Source organism: Prionailurus bengalensis, chromosome E2, assembly GCF_016509475.1.
Source record: "Prionailurus bengalensis isolate Pbe53 chromosome E2, Fcat_Pben_1.1_paternal_pri, whole genome shotgun sequence".
In the NCBI taxonomy this organism is placed as follows: domain Eukaryota; kingdom Metazoa; phylum Chordata; class Mammalia; order Carnivora; family Felidae; genus Prionailurus; species Prionailurus bengalensis.
In genome coordinates, this window is record NC_057352.1 from 26,019,910 (window position 1) to 26,040,003 (window position 20,094).

At 37.2% G+C, this 20,094-nt stretch overlaps 1 protein-coding gene across 3 annotated transcripts in view; it reads right to left on the reverse strand.

The window, feature by feature from the left end:
* ITFG1 (integrin alpha FG-GAP repeat containing 1) overlaps positions 1 to 20,094 on the reverse strand; it is a 347,900-nt gene that overhangs the window by 228,237 nt on the left and 99,569 nt on the right. For all 3 annotated transcript variants that reach the window (XM_043600818.1, XM_043600819.1, XM_043600820.1), the window contains one exon: positions 13,204 to 13,285. In XM_043600818.1, the coding sequence (XP_043456753.1) occupies positions 13,204 to 13,285 (82 nt within the window). The remainder of the gene's footprint in view (positions 1 to 13,203; positions 13,286 to 20,094) is intronic.

Sequence of the window (20,094 nt, forward strand, 5' to 3'; positions counted from 1 at the left end):
TGCTTCGGTGTTATCTCTACATGGAACAGTTTCCCAAAACCTCATGTGACTTCATCTTGGGTCAAATATGACCTCTAATCAGCTACAGAACATAGCCCCTCTCACTTCCCATTACAATACTTTATTTCTTCAAAGCTCTTACCACTTTCTAAAAACACCTTACTAATTTAATGAATTCTTCTTGACTTTCTCCCCCAAATGAATTTAAACTTCGTAAGGACAGGGTTCTCATATGCTTCACTTGTGGTATATGCCAAGCAGCTAGAATAGAGCAGTCCAAACAGTAGGCACTCAAAAAATATTTTTTGAATACATTAACATCTTATGTATCTTTTGGTATAAAAGAGGAAGAAAACTGAATGGAAAAATAAGTGATCACTATACAATTTTAAAGAATAAACTATTTGATATGTTTGTATCATAAATTCATTCAAAGGAATACAAGTATTATATTTCAAATTCCTTCAATCTAAGAATTATATCTAATTTGTCCATACTCCATATATGAAAATATTCTGTATTTGAATCTACTTAATAAATTCTGATTGGCAATGAAGGAGCTACGGTAGTACATTTAAGAGAGAGTATCTGAAACCTCAAGCATTTTTTTTCTTTTACTGATTATTCTCAATTGGAATTCAGTGTCACTTTTTGATGAAAAAACAAATAAAGCTACTTAACAAAAGAGCAGCCAGTTTACAAGTGTGTGAAACAAACAAACAGACTCCACTATTAAGTCTTTGAACTAAAAGGTCGTCTTAAATGACTCATACTGAAAATAGGCCCAGGAAACATAACACCTAGAACTTTCCCCTATACAACCTCTTTTATAGTATGATCATCATCTACTTGAAGGCATTTAATTTTCAAAATTCTTTTGTAAAAGAGAATATGAACATTCAGCTCTCCATTAGCATTCAGGCTAAATAATAAATTTAAATTTCCATACATGGCTCATCTGATTTACTTTTATTACCAAATCAAGCACTAACAAGAAATAATTTTAATTTAACAGCTTGTAATTAAATATATATCTAACTGTAAAACAAGAGAAAATACAACTGTCACGTTACTTTGAACTAAGCATTTCAGTTCTACCATGGTTAATTTGGATTAAAATCTAATTTTTAACTAGTAGCATCTAGACTTCATAAAATAATTTGATTTTGAAGTTTCTTGCTTTTTCTCTTTCACTTTAAGATTATCAATGATTATTTCCTGGGCTAGGCAAGGGAATACTCAATTGAATATTTGGTCTCAACCAGCACAATATTTAAAGGGTTTGATATCTTGAAATATCAAGGGTGACCAAGTTTTTAATTTTCATTAGCCCTTTTATTTCTTATAAAATTTAGATGATCTGATTGACCATTTCCAGGCTTTACCAACAACATGCTAGATATCCTCCCTTCGCTTACAGAATAAAATGTGATCTCCTTATGATGATCTGATATACACAAGTTAGCATCAGATTTGGATATATAAATTTATTTATTATGAGATTTAAAATGATTCAATCTATAGAATATGCTAACATTCTATGAAGGTTTCCTTTTTAAAAATATTTTTTAATGTTTATTTATTTTTGAGAGAAAGAGTGCATGAGCAGGGTCGGGGCAGAGAGAGAGGGAGATAGAGAATTCAAAGCAGGCTTCATGCTGTCATTGCAAAGTGCAAAGTGGGGCTCGAACCCAAGAACTGTGAGATCATGACCTGAGCTGAAGTTGGACACTCAAATGACTGAGCCACCCTATTAAGCTTTCTGCTTTCCCTTTAGTTTTGTAGCTCTTTATTGATTTCTACTGTATCTGGCATTGTATACAAAATTAATGTTTTCTCTAAGCCTGGTTTATATAATTCTATTTGATAGAAAAAATGTACCTTATGTTTCTTGACTTTTTTGTCCTATATAATTTAATAAAGAGGTACCATCTTATTTACAGAAATTCTAGAATATAATATTCTGACCCAACTCTAACATATAGTTTAAAAGTGTTACATAGTAGGATAAGATATAAAACATGCTTTCTACAAGATGACTGCTTATTAGATGCATCCATGGGTTGCAGATTCCCCAAGTATCTCATCTGACACTAACAAGTGGCAGCCACTATTTATGAGCTGATCTCTAAGGCTCAGAGACTGCTAAAGAGTTCTGCAGACAATATCTTTTAGGCCATTAGTGCCCTTGTGACCTGTAAATGAAAAGGCCTTTTCTTGGTCATAATATTGTCAATGGTTTCTGACCACCTTGTAGTGTTTGTTTTTCTCCCTCCTTATTCCTCTGTAAAGTTGTTTATACCCCCTTCAGGTCTTGACTTCTTAGCTCTTGGAGGACTTTTAAACTTGCCTTGCTGTATTCCTGAAACGAGGTTTCTTAAATGTTCCCGCTTTGTTGTCTTATTAGTATAATTAATGTGATGACTCTAAAGTATCTCGAAGTATCCAAACAAGCTTTCTCTCCTAATTACCTATCTCTATGAAGGATGCTATAGAAAATAATTCTTTTAGTCATTCAGGGATTTTTTTTTTTTTAATTCACTACAGTCAAATCAATCACTAAATTGACTGATTGTTTCTTTATGTTTCTCACACTTGTTCCTCCATTAATTGATGTAGTTAAGTGCATGCTCTTAACACCTCATGCCTTGACCTGTCTCCTGACTGGTTTTTATCCCTATTAAAACCTGCATTTTAAACTTTAAATGTGCTTCCCTTTTGATATAAAAATCTCAAGCATCTTAGAGATTCTAGCAATTTCCACTTGAATTCCTATTCTATGTCTAAGAAGCAATACCTTCTGCATGCCCTAAAAGACCAGAAGATTTTAACTTTACTTTCTGAAGTTAATTTAAAAAAGGTATTAACACAGAGATGTCCAAAACTGCCCTACTACTTCCCACTGCTTTCACTGCACAAAATTAACATTTGTTCACCTGCTACTCATTTGGTAATTCAATGTGTTCCCAGTCCATTTTTATGTTTTTACATTTTTACAGAAACTCTATTCAAGCCTAAGTGGTGTATTCACTAGTCACTAACCACACCCTGTTTTTATACCTCTGTATATTTTTAACCAAACATCAGAGTTGTTTCAAAGTCCAGTCCAAAATCTCACATCTTCCATGAACCTTCCTACCCTTTCTTAGCCTAAAGTGATTCAATTTGCCATAAGACTTTACATCTTGTCTATGGCATTAATTCTGTAATTAACAGTGAAGTACAGTCTGGTGTCTCTTATATTATGGTAGTTGTTTCTTCATTCCTGTGCTTTTTCAAATTTGTCTTTTGTTTTCCAAATTAGACTATATACATATATATGTATACATATATATATATATACATATATATGTGTATATACATATACACGTATACATATATATACATATATATGTGTGTATATACATATACACACATATATATGTATATATATATACACACACACACATATATATATATTTGAAAAAAATATATTTTAAGTTTATTTATTTAGAGACAGAGCATGTGAGTATGCATGCATGAGCGAGGGAGAGAATCCCAAGCAGAGATTCTCTGCCAGTGCAGAGCCCCGTGCAAGGCTCAATTCCACGAATCCGTGAGATTGTGACCTAAGCCAAAACTAAGAACCAGGTGCCCAACTGACTGAGCCACCCAGGTGCCCAAGACTACAAATTTTGTTCTTTCTTCTTAATGTTTATTTATTTTTGAGAGAGAAAGAGCATGAGTGGGGGAGGGGCAAAGAGAGGAGCCACAGAATCCAATGCAGGCTCCAGGCTGAGCTGTCAGCACAGAGCTTGACACAGGGCTTGAACTTACGAACTGCGAAATCAGGACCTGTGCCAAAGTTGGATGCTTAACCGACTGAGCCACAAGACTGAGCCACAAATTTATTTTTTTATTAAATTTTTTTTAAATATTTAATCATTATCGAGAGAGAGAGAGAGAGAGAGAGAGAATGAACGGGGGAAGAGCAGAGAAAGCGGGAGACAGAATTCGAAGCAGGCTCCAGGCTCTGAGCCGTCAGCACAGAGCCCAATGCAGGGCTTGAGCTCGTGAACTGAGAGATCATGACCTGAGCGTAAGTCAGATGCCCAACTGACTGAGCCACCCAGGCGTCCCAAGACTACAAATTACTTAAAGGCAAGGACCTTATCTTAAAAATCTCTGCATTCTTACATGGCATTCAGTATAATATTTGAAACATAACAAAGGTCTAAGTTTTGTATTTTATTTGTAGGAGTTAAAGATCTTGTTAAAGTATATGACCACTCTAAAGAAGATTTCATGCAACTCAGAGGCTAGGATCACTTATATATGAACTTAGTTAGAAATAGTATGACAAAAATATCTAACAACAATTTAAGCACATACTTTGCTGTCTTTCTTGCCATTGCTAATTATTACCCTTTCATAATTTACTTTTTCATAATTAAGCTCATATATTAAATCAATCTGACTACATAACAGAAAATATGAAACACAGGGAATAAGATAACCTATTAACCTGCTTTCACATAACCATGACTATCAGTCTGAAATATTCTTTCTGGTCTGGTTTTGTTTCAGATGATTACATTGTGTAACACTGTTCTGTTCTTTACTTTGAACAGAATCTTCATAACCATCATTTTCATCAGCTGCATAATACTCTATGGTGTTTTATTTAGCTAATTTCTGGTATAGAATTTGTCTTATACAGGAAATAAACAACATAATTAGTCTGAACAATTATTCTGTTGATTTTTTGGTAAAGACTCTTGATTTGTGTGATTTCAAATCACCCTACCCTTATTCTATACCAGAAGAGCCTAACTTTAAAGTAGATTTTTTTAATGTTTAACAAAATATTTTTTATTAGCAGCTATAAACTTCATCATAGCTGTAAAAAAACCTTCTGTTCCTAGACAACTTAAGTGAACTGGGAGCCATTTAAACCCTCTTTTCTGGTACAGGATTCTTCCTGTGAGCTCCATCATTTATTCCAGCATGCGCTTTTATTTTTTTTTTTATCTATTTGGTAAATGGTGAATTTCTGAAATCATGCTGACTTCCTGGCTGTCAGTCAAACTTGACTTGGTTTTAAGAGAGTGCGGGTGGAGAAGGAGTTGAGGATGGAGGGCAGGATGCAATTCACAGATGTATTCTAATGTTTAGAAAATGTATATTTTGTTTATATTAATATTCATAACCTTATTCAATGCCATCTGCTTTTCTGCACTCATTAGCAGTCTTGTTTTTTAATAATACTCAACTAAAAATACATGGATTCTTTAAAAGACATTATGGATATTTACTTAGGGTTTACTGATATATTAAAAGTGTTTAGCAGGGAGAGGTTTGGAAGATGGTGGTGCAGGAGGACACTGGGCTCACCTCATCCTGCTGATCAGTTAGATTCCACCCATATCTGCCTAAATAACCCAGAAAGCTGCCAGAAGACTAGCAGAACAGACTCTCTGGAGCCAAGTGTAGACAAGAGGCTCATAGAAGAGGGTAGGAAGGGCAGAGAGGCAGTGCGTGCTACACAGACTGGCGGGAGGGAGACGGGGTGGTGGAAGGGCAGCCTGCCCAGCAAGGCGGAATCCCCGAATCTGGCTTGCAAAAGCAGAGGCGCTGGACTTCGTGAGTTCTGAGAGCCAGCAGGACTTACCATCTGGAATGTTATAAGTCAACAGCTCTGCTTGGAGAGCGGGAGGGTGAGAGGACACCCAGAGGGAAAGGTGTTGAGCCCTGGAAGACAGAGCTCAGCTCGGCAGGGAACAAACAGCCAGGGCCATCTCCCTCTCCCATCCCACACAAAATCCCAAAGGGAACCAGTTCCCATCACTGAACTTGCTTGCACAGTGCAAACACCCAACGCTGTGCTTCTCTGGACCCATCCCTCAGATGGGTCTGCCTGCCTGCCTCCCTCCCAGTGCTAAAGGGCCCCTCCTGCAGGGGACCACAAAGGGCAAAGCAAGCTAAACCTGCCCCTCCCACCCCTGAACACCTTGCGGATACACCCCGGCTAATACACCAGATCCCATCAAAGCAGCACCACAAGCCTGGGAGTGTGCAAGTAGCCCAGACAGGGGCCACACCACTCCACAGTGAGTCCTGCCCCTGGGAGAGGGGAAGATAAGGTACACACCAGTCTGACTGTGGCCTCAGCGGTGGGCTGGGGACAGGCATCAGGTCTGACTGTGGCCCCGCCCACTAACACAAATTACTCCAGACAGCACAGGGGAAGTGCCCTGCAGTTCTGGGCCACCCCAGGGACTATCCAAAATGACGAAATGGAAGAATTCTGCTCAAAAGAAACTCCAGGAAGTAGTGAGACCTAACGAACTGATCAAAAACGATTTAAGCAATATAATGGAACGAGAATTTAGAATAATAGTCATAAAATTAAACAATGGGTTTGAAAAAAATATAGACGACAGCAGAGAATCTATTGCTACAGAGATTAAGGGACTAAGAAATAGTCATGAGAAGGTAAAAAATGCTATAAACAAGGTGCAAAATAAAATGGAGATGACCACAGCTCGGATTGAAGAGGTATAGGAGAGAACAGGTGAAGAAGAAGATAAAATTATGGAAAAAGAGGAAGCTGAGAAAAAGAGAGATAAAAAATCCAGGAGTATGAGGGAAGAATTCGAGAACTAAGTGATGCAACCATGCGGAACAATATCCATATCATGGGAATTCCAGAAGAAGAGGAAGAGAGAGAAAGGGGCTGAAGGTGTACTTGAACGTATCATAGCTGAGAACTTCTCTGATCTGGGGAAGGAAAAAGGCAGTGAAATCCAAGAGGCACAGAGAACTCCCTTCAGATGTAACTTGAATGGATCTTCTGCAAGACATAACATAGTGAAACTGGCAAAATACAAGGATAGAGAGAAAATTCTGAAAGCAGCTAGGGATAAACACACTCTAACATATAAAGGGAGACCCATAAGGCTAGTAGCAGACTTATTTACTGAAACTTGGAAGGCCAGGAAGGAATGGCAGGAAATCTTCAATGTGATTAACAGAAAAAAAAATATGCAGCCGAGAATCCTTTATCCAGCAAGTCTGTCATTTAGAATAGAAGGAGAGATAAAGGTCTTCCCAAACAAAAACTGAAGGAATTCATCACCACTAAGCCAGCCCTACAAGAGATCCTAAGGGGGGTTCTGTGAGTGAAATGTTGCAAGGACCACAAAGGACTAGAGACATCACTACAAGCATGAAACCTACAGACATCACAATGACTCTAAACCCATATCATTCTATAATAACACTGAATGTATATGGACTAAATGCTCCAACCAAAAGACATAGGGTATCAGAGTGGAAAAAAAAACAAGACCGATCTATTTGCTGTCTACAAGAGACTCATTTTAGACTTGAGGACAGCTTTAGATTGAAAGTGAAGGGATGGAGAACCATCTATCATGCTACTGGAAGTAAAAAGAAAGCTGGAGTAGCCATACTTATATCAGACAAACTAGACTTTAAATTAAAGGCTGTAACAAGAGAGGAAGAAGGGCATTATATAATAATCACAGGGTCTACCCATCAGGAAGAACTAACAATTATAAATGTCTATGCGCTGAATACGGGAGCCCCCAAATATATAAAACAAGTAATCACAAACATAAGCAACCTTATTGATAAGAATGTGGTAATTGCAGGGGACTTTAATACTCCACTTACAACAATGGATAGATCATCTAGACACAGGATCAATAAAGAAACAAGGGCCCTGAATGATACATTGGATCAGATGGACTTGACAATATATTTAGAACTCTGCATCCCAAAGCAACAGAATATACTTTCTTCTCGAGTGCACATGGAACATTGTCCAAGACAAATCACAGCATAAGTATAAAAGAATTGAGCCCTACCATGCACACTTTCAGACCACAATGCTAAGAAGCTTGAAATCAACCACAGAAAAAAGTCTGGAAAACCTCCAAAAGCATGGAGGTCAAAAACACCCTACTAAAGAATGAATGGGTCAACCAGGCAATTAGAGAAGAAATTAAAAAATATACAGAAACAAATGGAAATGAAAATACAACAATCCACACACTTTGGGATGCAGTGAAGGCAGTCCTGAGAGGAAAATACATTGCAATCCAGGCCTATCTCAAGAAACAAGAAAAATCCCAAATACAAAATCTAACAGCACACCTAAAGGAAATAGAAGCAGAACAGCAACACTCCAAACCCAGCAGAAGAAGAGAAATAATAAAGATCAGAACAGAAATAAACAATATAGAAAACTGTATTGCAGTTCAATGTAGAAAACTATAGAGCAGATCAATGAAACGAAGAGTTGGTTGTTTGAAAAAATAAACAAAATTGATAAACCTCTAGGCAGGCTTCTCAAAAAGAAAAGGGAAACGACCCAAATTGATAAAATCATGAATCAAAATGGAATTTTTTACAATCAATCCCTCAGAAATACAAGCAATTATCAGGGAATACTATGACATATTATATGCCAACAAACTGGACAACCTGGAAGAAATGGACAAAATCCCAAGCACCCACACACATTCAAAACTCAAACAGGAAGAAATAGAAAGCTTGAACAGAACCATAATCAGCAAAGAAAATGAATCAGTTATTAAAACTCTCCCAACAAATAGGAGTCTAGGACCAGATGGTTTCCCAGGGGAATTCTTCTAGACATTTAAAGCAGAGATAATACCTACTCTTCTCAAGCTGTTCCTAAAAATAGAAAGGGAAGGGAAACTTCCAGACTCATTCTATAAAGCCAGTATTACTTTGATTCCTAAACCAGACAGACACCCAGCAAAAAAAAAAAAAAAAAAAAAAAAAAAAAAAAAAAGAAGTACAGGCCAATATCCCTGCTGAATATGGATGCAAAAATTCTCAGTAAGATACTAGCAAATCAAATTCAACAGCATATTAAAAGAATTATTCACCATGAGTAAATGAGATCAAGTGGGATTCATGCCTGGGCTGCAGGGCTGGTTCAATATTTGCAAATCAATCAATGTGATACATCACATTAATAAAAGAAAAGAAAAGAACCATATGATCCTGTCAATCGATGCAGAAAAAGCATCTGATAATATTCAGCATCCCTTCTTAATAAAAACGCTTGAGAAAGTCAGGATAGAAGGAACATACTTAAACATCATCAAAGCCATTCATTAAAAACCCACAGCTAATATCATTCTCAATAGGGGAAAATTGAGAGCTTTCCCCCTGAGATCAGGAACACAACAGGGATGTCCACTCTCACCGCTGTTTAACATAGTGTTGGAAGTGCTAGCATCAGCAATCAGACAACAAAATGAAATCAAAGGCATCAAAACTGGCAAAGATGAAGTCAAGCTTTCACTTTTTGCAGATGACATATTATACATGGAAAACCTGATAGACTCCACCAAAAGTCTGCTAGAACTGACACATGAATTCAGCAAAGTCGCAGGATACAAAATCAATGTACAGTAATCAGTTGCATTCTTATACACTAATAATGAGCAAAAGAAAGACAAATAAAGAAACTGATCCCATTGACAATTGCACCAAGAAGCATAAAATACCTAGGAATAAATCTAACCAAAGATGTAAAAGATCTGTATGCTGAAAGCTATAGAAAGCTTATGAAGGAAATCGAAGAAGATACAAAGAAATGGAATAACATTCCATGCTCATGGATTGGAAGAGTAAATATCGTTAAAATGTCAATACTACCCAAAGCTATCTACACATTCAATGCAATTCCAATCAAAATTGCACCAGCATTCTTCTCGAAGCTAGAACAAGCAATCCTAAAATTCATATGGAACCACAGAAGACCTTGAATAGCCAAAGTAATATTGAAGAAGAAGATCAAAGCGGGAGCCATCACAATTCCAGACTTTAGCCTCTACTACAAAGCTGTCATCATCAAGACAGTATGGTATTGGCACAAAAACAGACACACAGACCAATAGAATAGAATAGAACCCCAGAATTAGATCCACAAAAGTACAGCCAACTAATCTTTGACAAAGCAGGAAAGAATATCCAATGGAAAAAAGACAGTCTCTTTAACAAATGGTGCTGGGAGAACTGGACAGCAAAATGCAGAAGGATGAAACTAGACCACTTTCTTACACCATTCACAAAAACAAACTCAAAATGGATAAAGGACCTGAATGTGAGACAGGAAACCATCAAAACCCTAAAGGAGAAAGCAGGAAAAAACCTCTATGACCTCAGCCACAGCAATACCTTACTTGACACATCCCCAAAGGCAAGGGAATTTTTTTTTTTTAATTTTTTTTCAACGTTTTTATTTTATTTTTGGGACAGAGAGAGACAGAACATGAACGGGGGAGGGGCAGAGAGAGAGGGAGACACAGAATCGGAAACAGGCTCCAGGCTCCGAGCCATCAGCCCAGAGCCTGACGCGGGGCTCGAACTCACGGACCGCAAGATCGTGACCTGGCTGAAGTCAGACGCTTAACCGACTGCGCCACCCAGGCGCCCCCAAAGGCAAGGGAATTAAAAGCAAAAATGAACTATTGGGATCTCATGAGATAAAAGGCTTCTACGCAGCAAAGGAAACAATCAACAAAACTAAAAGGCAACCAACAGAATGGGAAAAGATATTTGCAAATGACATATCAGATAAAGGGTTAGTATCCAAAATCTATAAAGAGCTCACCAATTCCACACCTGAAAAACAAATAATCCAGTGAAGAAATGGGCAGAAAACATGAATAGACACTTCTCTAAAGAAGACATCCAGATGGCCAACAGGCACATGAAAACATGCTCAACGTCGCTCCTCATCAGGGAAATGCAAATCAAAAGCACACTCAGATATCACCTCATGCCATGCAAAGTGGTCAAATGAACAAATCAGGAGACTATAGATGCTGGCAAGGATGTGGAGAAACGGGAACCCTCTTGCACTGTTGGTGGGAATACAAACTGATGCAGCCGCTCTGGAAAATAGTGTGGAGGTTCCTCAAAAAATTAAAAATAGATCTACCCTATGACCCAGCAATGGCACTGCTAGGAATTTACCCAAGGGATACAGGAGTACTGATGCATAGGGGCACTTGTACCCCAATGTTTAGAGCAGAACTTTCAACAATAGCCAAATTATGGAAAGAGCCTAAATGTCCATCAACTGATGAATGGATAAAGAAATTGTGGTTTGTATACACAATGGAATACTACGTGGCAATGAGAAAGAATGAAATATGGCCTTTTTTAGTAACGTGGATAGAACTGGAGAGTGTTACGCTAAGTGAAATAAGTCATACAGAGAAAGACAGATACCATAAGTTTTCACTCTTATGTGGATCCTAAGAAACTTAACAGAAGACCATGGGGGAGGGGAAGAAAAAAAAACAGGTTAGACAGGGAGAGAGGCAAAGCATAAGAGGCTGTTAAAAACTGAGAACAAACTGCGAGTTGATGGGGGTGGGAGGGAGGGGTAGGTGGGTGATGGGTATTGAGGAGGGCACCAGTTGGGATGAGCACTGGGTGTTATAGGGAAACCAATTTGAAAATAAATTTCATATTAAAAGAAAATGAATAAAAGTGTTTACTGATATGCTACCTAAAGTCATTAAAAATAGTGGGGAAATATAGTTATGTTTCTTAATGGGCTATATCCTATATTCTGCACATTTGAACAATACCTGCATGTAAAAGTCTATGGTTAGTCAAATTTAAATAAATTTTAAGAAAAGCTACCAATAATGTTGTTAAAGTCAAGGCACTTATATAAAACACACGATCATAACACAAATAGAAGTTCTTAACTAGAGTTAAGGGAGGTATGTGTACCCTTGAAAATTATGTAATTTTTTTTTCTAGAGGAAGACTTGCAAAAGGATTTGTTGTCAATCCAACTTATCAAGTCAGTCAGCAAATTTAAAAAAAACTTTCATGTATAACTTCACTATTTGCTTATTAAAGACTATATGTAAATCAGGAACCAGAAATGAGCTCAAAATCAAACATGCAACATAACCAAACTAAAATACAGTACAACATAGAGATGTTGATGTTTCTGTCAAATAACACTATTTTTAAAGTTTATTTATTTATTTTTGAGAGAGTGTGCACACACACATGCACACATACGAAGGGGCAGAGAGAGAAGGAGGGAGAGAATCCCAAGCAGGCTCTGCACTGTTGCAGAACCTGACATGAAGCTTAATCTCATGAACCACGAGATCATGACCTGACCGGAAATGAAGAGACCAGCGCTTAACTGACTGAGCCAGCCAGGTACCCCACAAATAACACTATTAAACATGTTACAGCTGCCTTGGGATTCATTTCTATGACACTGAACAAAGAGCTGATTGAGCCAACTGAGCAAAGAGCAGTAATGACAACAAAAAAACAGGTAAGTCCGATGAAAAGATGTTATACAGTAATTTATTGTCATATTACTATGTGCCCAATAGTGTACTTTATTCACATTGTGTTCCTCACTATAGTCTTGGGAGGTAGATACAATTGTCATTGAAATTTGACAAATGAGGGAGCTGAGGTCTCTGGACATGGTGACATGTCATCTGGATTCTGAGGAAGAAGCTGAGGTATTTATTGGCAGAATGAAGGAAAAGTAGGAGGAGAGTGGGCTTTAAACTCCTAGGTAGTGGTCATCTAGACTACTTTACTATCTAATACAAAATCCTTTTTAATAATAACTGACAAATGATGAAAGAGGCATACATGCTTTGGAAGTTCCTAACCAAAGTGAACTTGATTTACAGTGTAGAATCTTAAGGAAAACAGAGATTCCTGTGTCCTCATCTGGCAAATTCACAACAGATGTTACTCTTCTTTGAAATTATGATGTAAATAGAAATGGTTTTTAGTATTCAAGTTTCAAGAGGTCAGGTTAACTCCCAATTTTTTTTGTTCCATCATTTAGAAATGTATGAAGACTTCACGATAATCACTAGTTGGTATCCTTTAGAAAAGCCTCAACAGACTTCCTTGTTTTGCATATTACTCCTGCAAACAGGAGTCCCTTAAGTTCAAATTATACTTTAAACATAAATGTCATAAATGGCCCCTTCTTGTGTTAAGGAATTGACCACATGCCATGTATAATACTGGAAAAGACACCTTTTAAATCTTTAATAGTTCTGAAGACAATACAATTATATTCAGGTATGGGAAATTAATATGACTAGGTTAGAGAGAGGGGTAGAATTTGAAAGATGAAAAGAATCTTACCAAAGTCTGCAAATGCTGACTGTCCAATCACCACCATATTTTGAGGTTTTTCAAATACAGTATTGACAGAGAAATTTCCATCCTGTTAATGGCAGAAAAGTTTGGATTAGCCTATTATAATCCATTCATCTGTCAAGTGTGAAACAAAGCATTTTAACTGAGGCAGGGAAATAAATAATTTAAGGCTTTTGTTGTACTACAAAAAAAAAAACTATTCACTTTCCTGTTTTACTTTTACCATAAAAAAAAAAAGAAAGAAAAAGCAACTGCTGTGAGTTGATAAAAATTGCCTGGAGTGCTTTCCTTGCCTTCTGGTGTTATATTCTTTATTAAATCTTCATTATAATTTCAGACATAATGAGTGTCTTCGCCTTTCAAGTACTGTGGAAATAGAAGTGTACTTGGTATATTCTTTATATTTGCAAATATAAAGAAGTATAAAAAATAGATCCTACCTTCAGGGAGCTTCCAGTTCAATTGGGAGATAAGATATGTCAAGAAAACAGAACTTTTGAAGGTAACACATAAGTGGTAGAAGTAAGTAGCAAAGACACTGTTTTATAGATTTCAAAGGAAGAAGACTTCTATTGGGTACAATTAAGAAAAAATATCAAGATTCAAATGAGATGAGGGGTGACTGGGTGGCTCAGTTGGTTGAGCATCTGACTTTTGATTTTGGCTCAGGTCATGATCCCAGGGTTGTGAGACAGAGCCCTACGTCAGGCTCTGCACTGAGCATGGAACCTTCTTCTTATGATTCATTCTTTCTCTTTCTCTGTCTCTCTCCCTATCTCTCCCCCAACCCATGACCCTCTCCCTGGCTTGTGTGCGATCTCTTTCTCTCTCTCTCTCAAAAAAAAAAAAAAAAAAAAAGATTCAAATGAGATAATTCCATGGATCCTTAAAGGGCCATTCATTAGCAACTCAACTCAAGTTTGTGTATCATTGTGAAAAGGGAACAAAGGATGACAACAACTGGTAGGTGCTAAGGAGAGGAGGCTAAGCTAAACAAGAAAGAAAACCCATTAGAGATCCTTTGTTTCAGTTACTCTTTCCAAATGGAGAATTGCCTTTCCTTTCTATAATTTTATTTATTCATTCATTCATTTATACAGCACAAGCAGGGGAGAGAGACAGAGAGAGAGACACACAGAGAGAGAGAGAGAGAGAGAGAGAGAGAGAGAGACAGAGGGAGACAGAGGGAGAGAGAGAGAGAGAGAGAGAGAGACAGAGAGAGAGAGAGAATCTTAAGCAGGCTCTACGTTAACTGCAGAGCCCAACATGGACCCCGAATCCATGACCGTGGGATTTGACCTGAGCCAAAATCAAGAGTTGGGCACCCAGGTGCCCTCCTTTTCTACAATTTTAGATTACAACACCAGAAAAATCAACCAAAAAACTGAATTTGGAGCACTTAGTTCTATACAGAGCATTCTTTTTATCATTGACATTTCTACTCACTATTTGACATACTGACTTTGATTACTATATACTTTGTATAGATAACTATATGTTGAAAATATTATAAAAATTAAAAAATTTTCTAAGGATACTGCAGATTTGCAAGTTAATTTTATAAGGAGTCACTTCTGCTATTTTAGAGAAAGGCACTGCTGCATTGAAAACATGAAGACCAAATGCTCGAGGAACATGAGTAAGTGGGTAAGATTTGCTTGTGACAAATCAAGTATTTTCCAATCATTTTAACAGTGTTATCTGCATGCAGAAACATGTTTCCCCTACGATTACTAAAGTATCTGATATACTTTTTGAATGATGCTTCTATAGAAATCTTATTTACATAGTGTCTTAAACTTATCATTCCCCTCCAGTCTTATGGAGTACCTGAAGTTACAGTAGAGATATATCAAAGGTGCCAAATCTCTGACTGAAGTTCCCACTGCCTTTGCACTTTAGAAACATCATAGCATATGTTCACTCTGTAGAGTGGACATAATGGTTCTAGGATAAATGGAAAATCTCTTTTAAACTACATCAGCTTCACGTTAACATAAAGAGGAAAGTCAACTCATTATACTGATTCAAGTGAACAAATTACTCCAGTGAAGTTCTGTTAAACTTAATAAGTATATGTAGAAGTGTTTCTGGATATAACCTTATGGTGCATTTCCATCAAGAAACACTGAGTACTTCCCAGGTGATGGTCTCCCATGTCTAAGATGCCATATTAACCCCGAACCTCAGTAGAACAAAAGCAATAGTTCCTTTCAGTCACTGGGGAAAAAGAACATATTCTTGCTACAGTGAGAGCATGCACATTATATGTGCAAAAAGAATACATTATATATATGACATAATTAGGGGAAGATAATACTTTATCAAATGTAACTTCCCTTTATTATCATTACTTATTCTTTGCTCTAATTGGTAATAGAAAAGTATATAACTCAATCTCAATTCAGATTAGTATCATTTACATATTTAATATTTGATAAAAATGATTCTATAAACTTTATCAACATGTTATTACTCTTATTAGATAACACATTTTAAAGTGAAGTATGACCATATTTATTTTCACTTTTAACTTTATTTTTTTTTAATTTAAATCCAAATTAGTTACCAGATAGTGCAACAGTGATTTCAGGAGTAGATTCCTTAATGCCCCTTACCCATTTAGCCCAACCCCCCTCCCACAACCCCTCCAGTAACCCTCTGCTTGTTCTCCATATTTAAGAGTCTCTTATGTTTTGTCCCCCTCCCTGTTTTTATATTATTTTTGTTTCCCTTCCCTTGTGTTCATCTGTTTTGTCTCTTAAAGTTCTCATATGAGTGAAGTTATATATTTGCCTTTCTCTGACTAATTTTGCTTAGCATAATACCCTTCAGTTCCATTCACGTAGTTGCAAATAGCAAGACTTCATTCTTTTTGATTCCAAGTAATACTCCATTGTATATATATATACCACATCTTCTTTATCCACTCACCCATTGATGGACATTTGGGCTCTTTCCTTACTTTGGCTATGGTTGATAGTGCTGCTATAAACATGGGGGTACACGTGCCCCTTCGAAACAGCACATCTGTATCCCTTGGATAAATACCTAGTAGTGCAATTGCTGGGTCGTAGGGTAGTTCTATTTTTAATCTTTTGAGGAACCTCCATACTGTTTTCCAGAGCGGCTGCACCAGCTTGCATTCCCACCAACAATGCAAAAGACATCCTCTTTCTCCACATCCTTGACAACATCTGTTGTTGCCTGAGTTGTTAATGTTAGCCATTCTAACAGGTGTGAGGTGGTAGCTCATTGTGGTTTTGATTTGTATTTCCCTGATGATGAGGGATGTGCAGCATTTTTTCATGTGTCGGTTGGCTATCTGGATGTCTTCTTTGGAGAAGTGTCTATTCATGTCTTTTGCCCATTTCTTCACTGGATTACTTGTTTTTGGGTGTTGAGTTTGATAAGTTCTTTATAGATTTTGGATACTAACCCTTTATCTGATATGTCGTTTGCAAGTATCTTCTCCCATTCCATCGGTTGCCTTTTAGTTTTACTGATTGTTTCCTTTGTTGTGCAGAAGCTTTTTATTTTGATGAGGTCCCAAAAGTTCATTTTTGCTTTTGTTTCCCTTGCCTCCAGAGACATGTTGAGTAAGAAGTTGCTGCGGCCAAGATCAAAGAGGTTTTTGCCTGCTTTCTCCTCGAGGATTTTGATGGCTTCCTGTCTTACATTTAGATCTTTCATTCATTTTGAGTTTATTTTTGTGTATGGTGTAAGAAAGTGGTCCATGTTCATTCTTCCGCATGTTGCTGTCCAGTTTTCCCAGCAGCACTTGCTGAAGAGACTGTCTTTATTCCATTGGATATTCTTTCCTGCTTTGTCCATACTTATTTTCAAACATGAAATTGCTTTGTACCTATCTAACGTAGGAAATACTAGCATATAATCAAGACTCTTTCATACCTAGAGAGCAGAATAGACTAGTGGAAAGGGCACTAGATGTAGAGTTAGATGACAGGGGTTCTAGTTCCGCTTTCATTGGTAAGTTGTATCACTTTGGAACAGCCACTTACTGTTGTGGGTCTCAGCTTTAAGCCCTTAGAAGGGGATAAACATATGGTCTACTTGAGGGTTCTATATGGTATCAATGCAATGACAGATTAGAAAGTATTCTACAAAATGTAAAGTTATTAGGCACTTATATAGTATTTTTATAATGGCAGTCCTATGCTTAGGAGCTGAGAGTACCTTTTTCATGGACTGCTATTTGACATGAACGCACTATACTTGGTCTCATTCTTTACCATGCTGTTCTCACTGGTCTTCACTGTTGAAGCCATTAGGGGTTCTGTTGCAGCTATGTCTTTTGCCTTTTCTTTTGTCTGTACAACGAATGACTTACAGGTAGAAATTTGATAAAAAGATTTCCTAGTTGAACTTCTGGCTCCACTGTTTGCTAGCTTTCAGGTCCAAATAAGTTAGCTCTACTCTAAAAGCATCTGTTTACTTATCTTGAAAATGTATTTTTACAAAGTTTTGTGAAGATTAGTGAGATAGTCCATATAAAGTGCTTAGTAGAATATATGCAGACAGTATGGACTTAGTAAACATTAACTATTATCACTGTAGGAACACTAATAATAATACCACTATTCCTGCTACAAACACTACCATCTGCCATTGAAGCAGCTAACCCACTGCCAGTGACAGAGGACACTACCTGCCAGTTTCTGCTTAAATTCCAACCACAGGTGCAATGTTATAACAAGTATCTTTTTTTATAGATGGCTACCCATGCATTGGCCTATATGTTTTAATATTTAATGTTAAAATTGTTATATTTACAATGTTTGAGAAAATGACCAAGAAGTAATATCTGATGATTATTTTGTGTTTACATCTTTATTCATATAAAGTAATGATTCTCAACGGGGGGTGATTTTGTTCTCCAAGGACACTGGGCAATTTCTGGAGATCTTTTTGATTGTCAAAATCGGAGGTAGCTACTAGCATCTAAGTGAGTAGAAGTCAGAGATACTGATAAACAACCTACAATGCATAAGACAGAACTCTATGATAAAGAATTATCTGGCCCCAAATGATAACAGTGTCAAGACTATAAGTTTCTAACATAAAGGGTGGTAGGTATTGCCCAAGGGTCTGGCTTTGCCATTTTTGTCCTTAGTCTTTTCCTTTGTGACACTTACCTAGTCTGTTCCTTGAACTCTAGTCCTATATTCCTTTTTTTTTTTTTTAAATAAAAAATTTTTTTTAAACTTAGTTCCAAGTTAGGTAGCATATGGTGCAACAATGATTTCAGGAGTAGATTCCTTAATGCCCCTTACACATTTAGCCCATGCCCCCTCCCACAATCCCTCCAGTAACCCGCTGTTTGTTCTCCATATTTAAGAGTCTCTGATGTTTTGTTTCCCTCCCTGTTTTTATATTATTTTTGTTTCCCTTCCCTTATGTTCATCTGTTTTGTCTCTTAAAGCCCTCATGAGTGAAGTCATATGATATTTGTCTTTCTGTCTACTCCTACATTACTAATTGCCTTCTTGATATGTCTCTTATCTGAAATAATTTTTTTTTCCTACCTCAAATTAGATATTTCATTTGTCTTTTCTCTGGTCACTAGTACAAAACACAAATTACCCTTGCACTGATAAATATTTTTCATATTTATCCCTTCTAGGCCATTCCCAATACTTTATTCCTTTAATCATTCACCTCTTTCCCAGGTTATAGTAAATTCCACCTAAGTTATCTCCCTGCTTCCAGATTTTCCATGCAAACTTATCTGATATGCAACAATGATAATGCAATCTGATATGCAATCTGATAATGGCAACAATGAGAACTCTGTTCATCTCACCTTCAGTCCTAAAAGGTTTAGAAGCTTCTCAATCAATGTTTAAAAGATTAAATTACTTAGTTTAGAAGTCAAAGCTTCTGCTGATCTTGTCTAAACCAATTCTTCTTATCTTACCTTCCAGTATCTTTTCATGCTCTGGGCCAAACCAGCCATGTTCAACTCTCTGAATATGTCCTGGGTTCCTGTGTACTTCCTTCCCCATTTCTTTCTCTCACTTCCAACCACTAACATCCTGCTCATTTGTACTGGCCATTTCAAATACCACATCTTTATGGAGTCTTCCCTGATGATCCTTGGTAGACCAAACAGAAGCAACTGCTCTGTCTCTGAGCTACTTGTAGCATGAGGTTTATATACCTCATTATACCAGCCAGAGCTGCCCATACTTAGCCTTCTTGGCCTATAAGCTCCATTCATTTCTGTGCCTCCCAGAGCACCTGCATGGGACTGTGTACACAATTCACATTCTAATGAGATTTGCTAAAGCTCTAGCTCTACTACCTAATATGGCTTTATAGATATTTGGAGGGGTTTTTTTGGTCAACTAGTGTATCCTACAAATTGTTTGTCCAATCTCTAACTGAAAATAATCCTCCATTTAACAAAATCTACACTTTATTTAAACTAATTAATACTAGGGGCGCCTGGGTGGCGCAGTCGGTTAAGCGTCCGACTTCAGCCAGGTCACGATCTCGCGGTCCGCGAGTTCGAGCCCCGCATGGGGCTCTGGGCTGATGGCTCAGAGCCTGGAGCCTGTTTCCGATTCTGTGTCTCCCTCTCTCTCTGCCCCTACCCCGTTCATGCTCTGTCTCTCTCTGTCCCAAAAATAAATAAACGTTGAAGAAAAAAAAAAAAAAAGCCCCTTAAACTAATTAATACTAAGTCTACATTTCCCTTAACTGTACCAGTGACTTATTGTCAATATGGGCATATTACTGATCCAGCTGTTTTACTGCAAGAACAGCCCTTAGTCTCTACTGCCCATCACTTACTTTATTAACTTTCTTTAAAAGAAAACAATAGAAGAGACCAAATAAATATCTGGTCTCTTC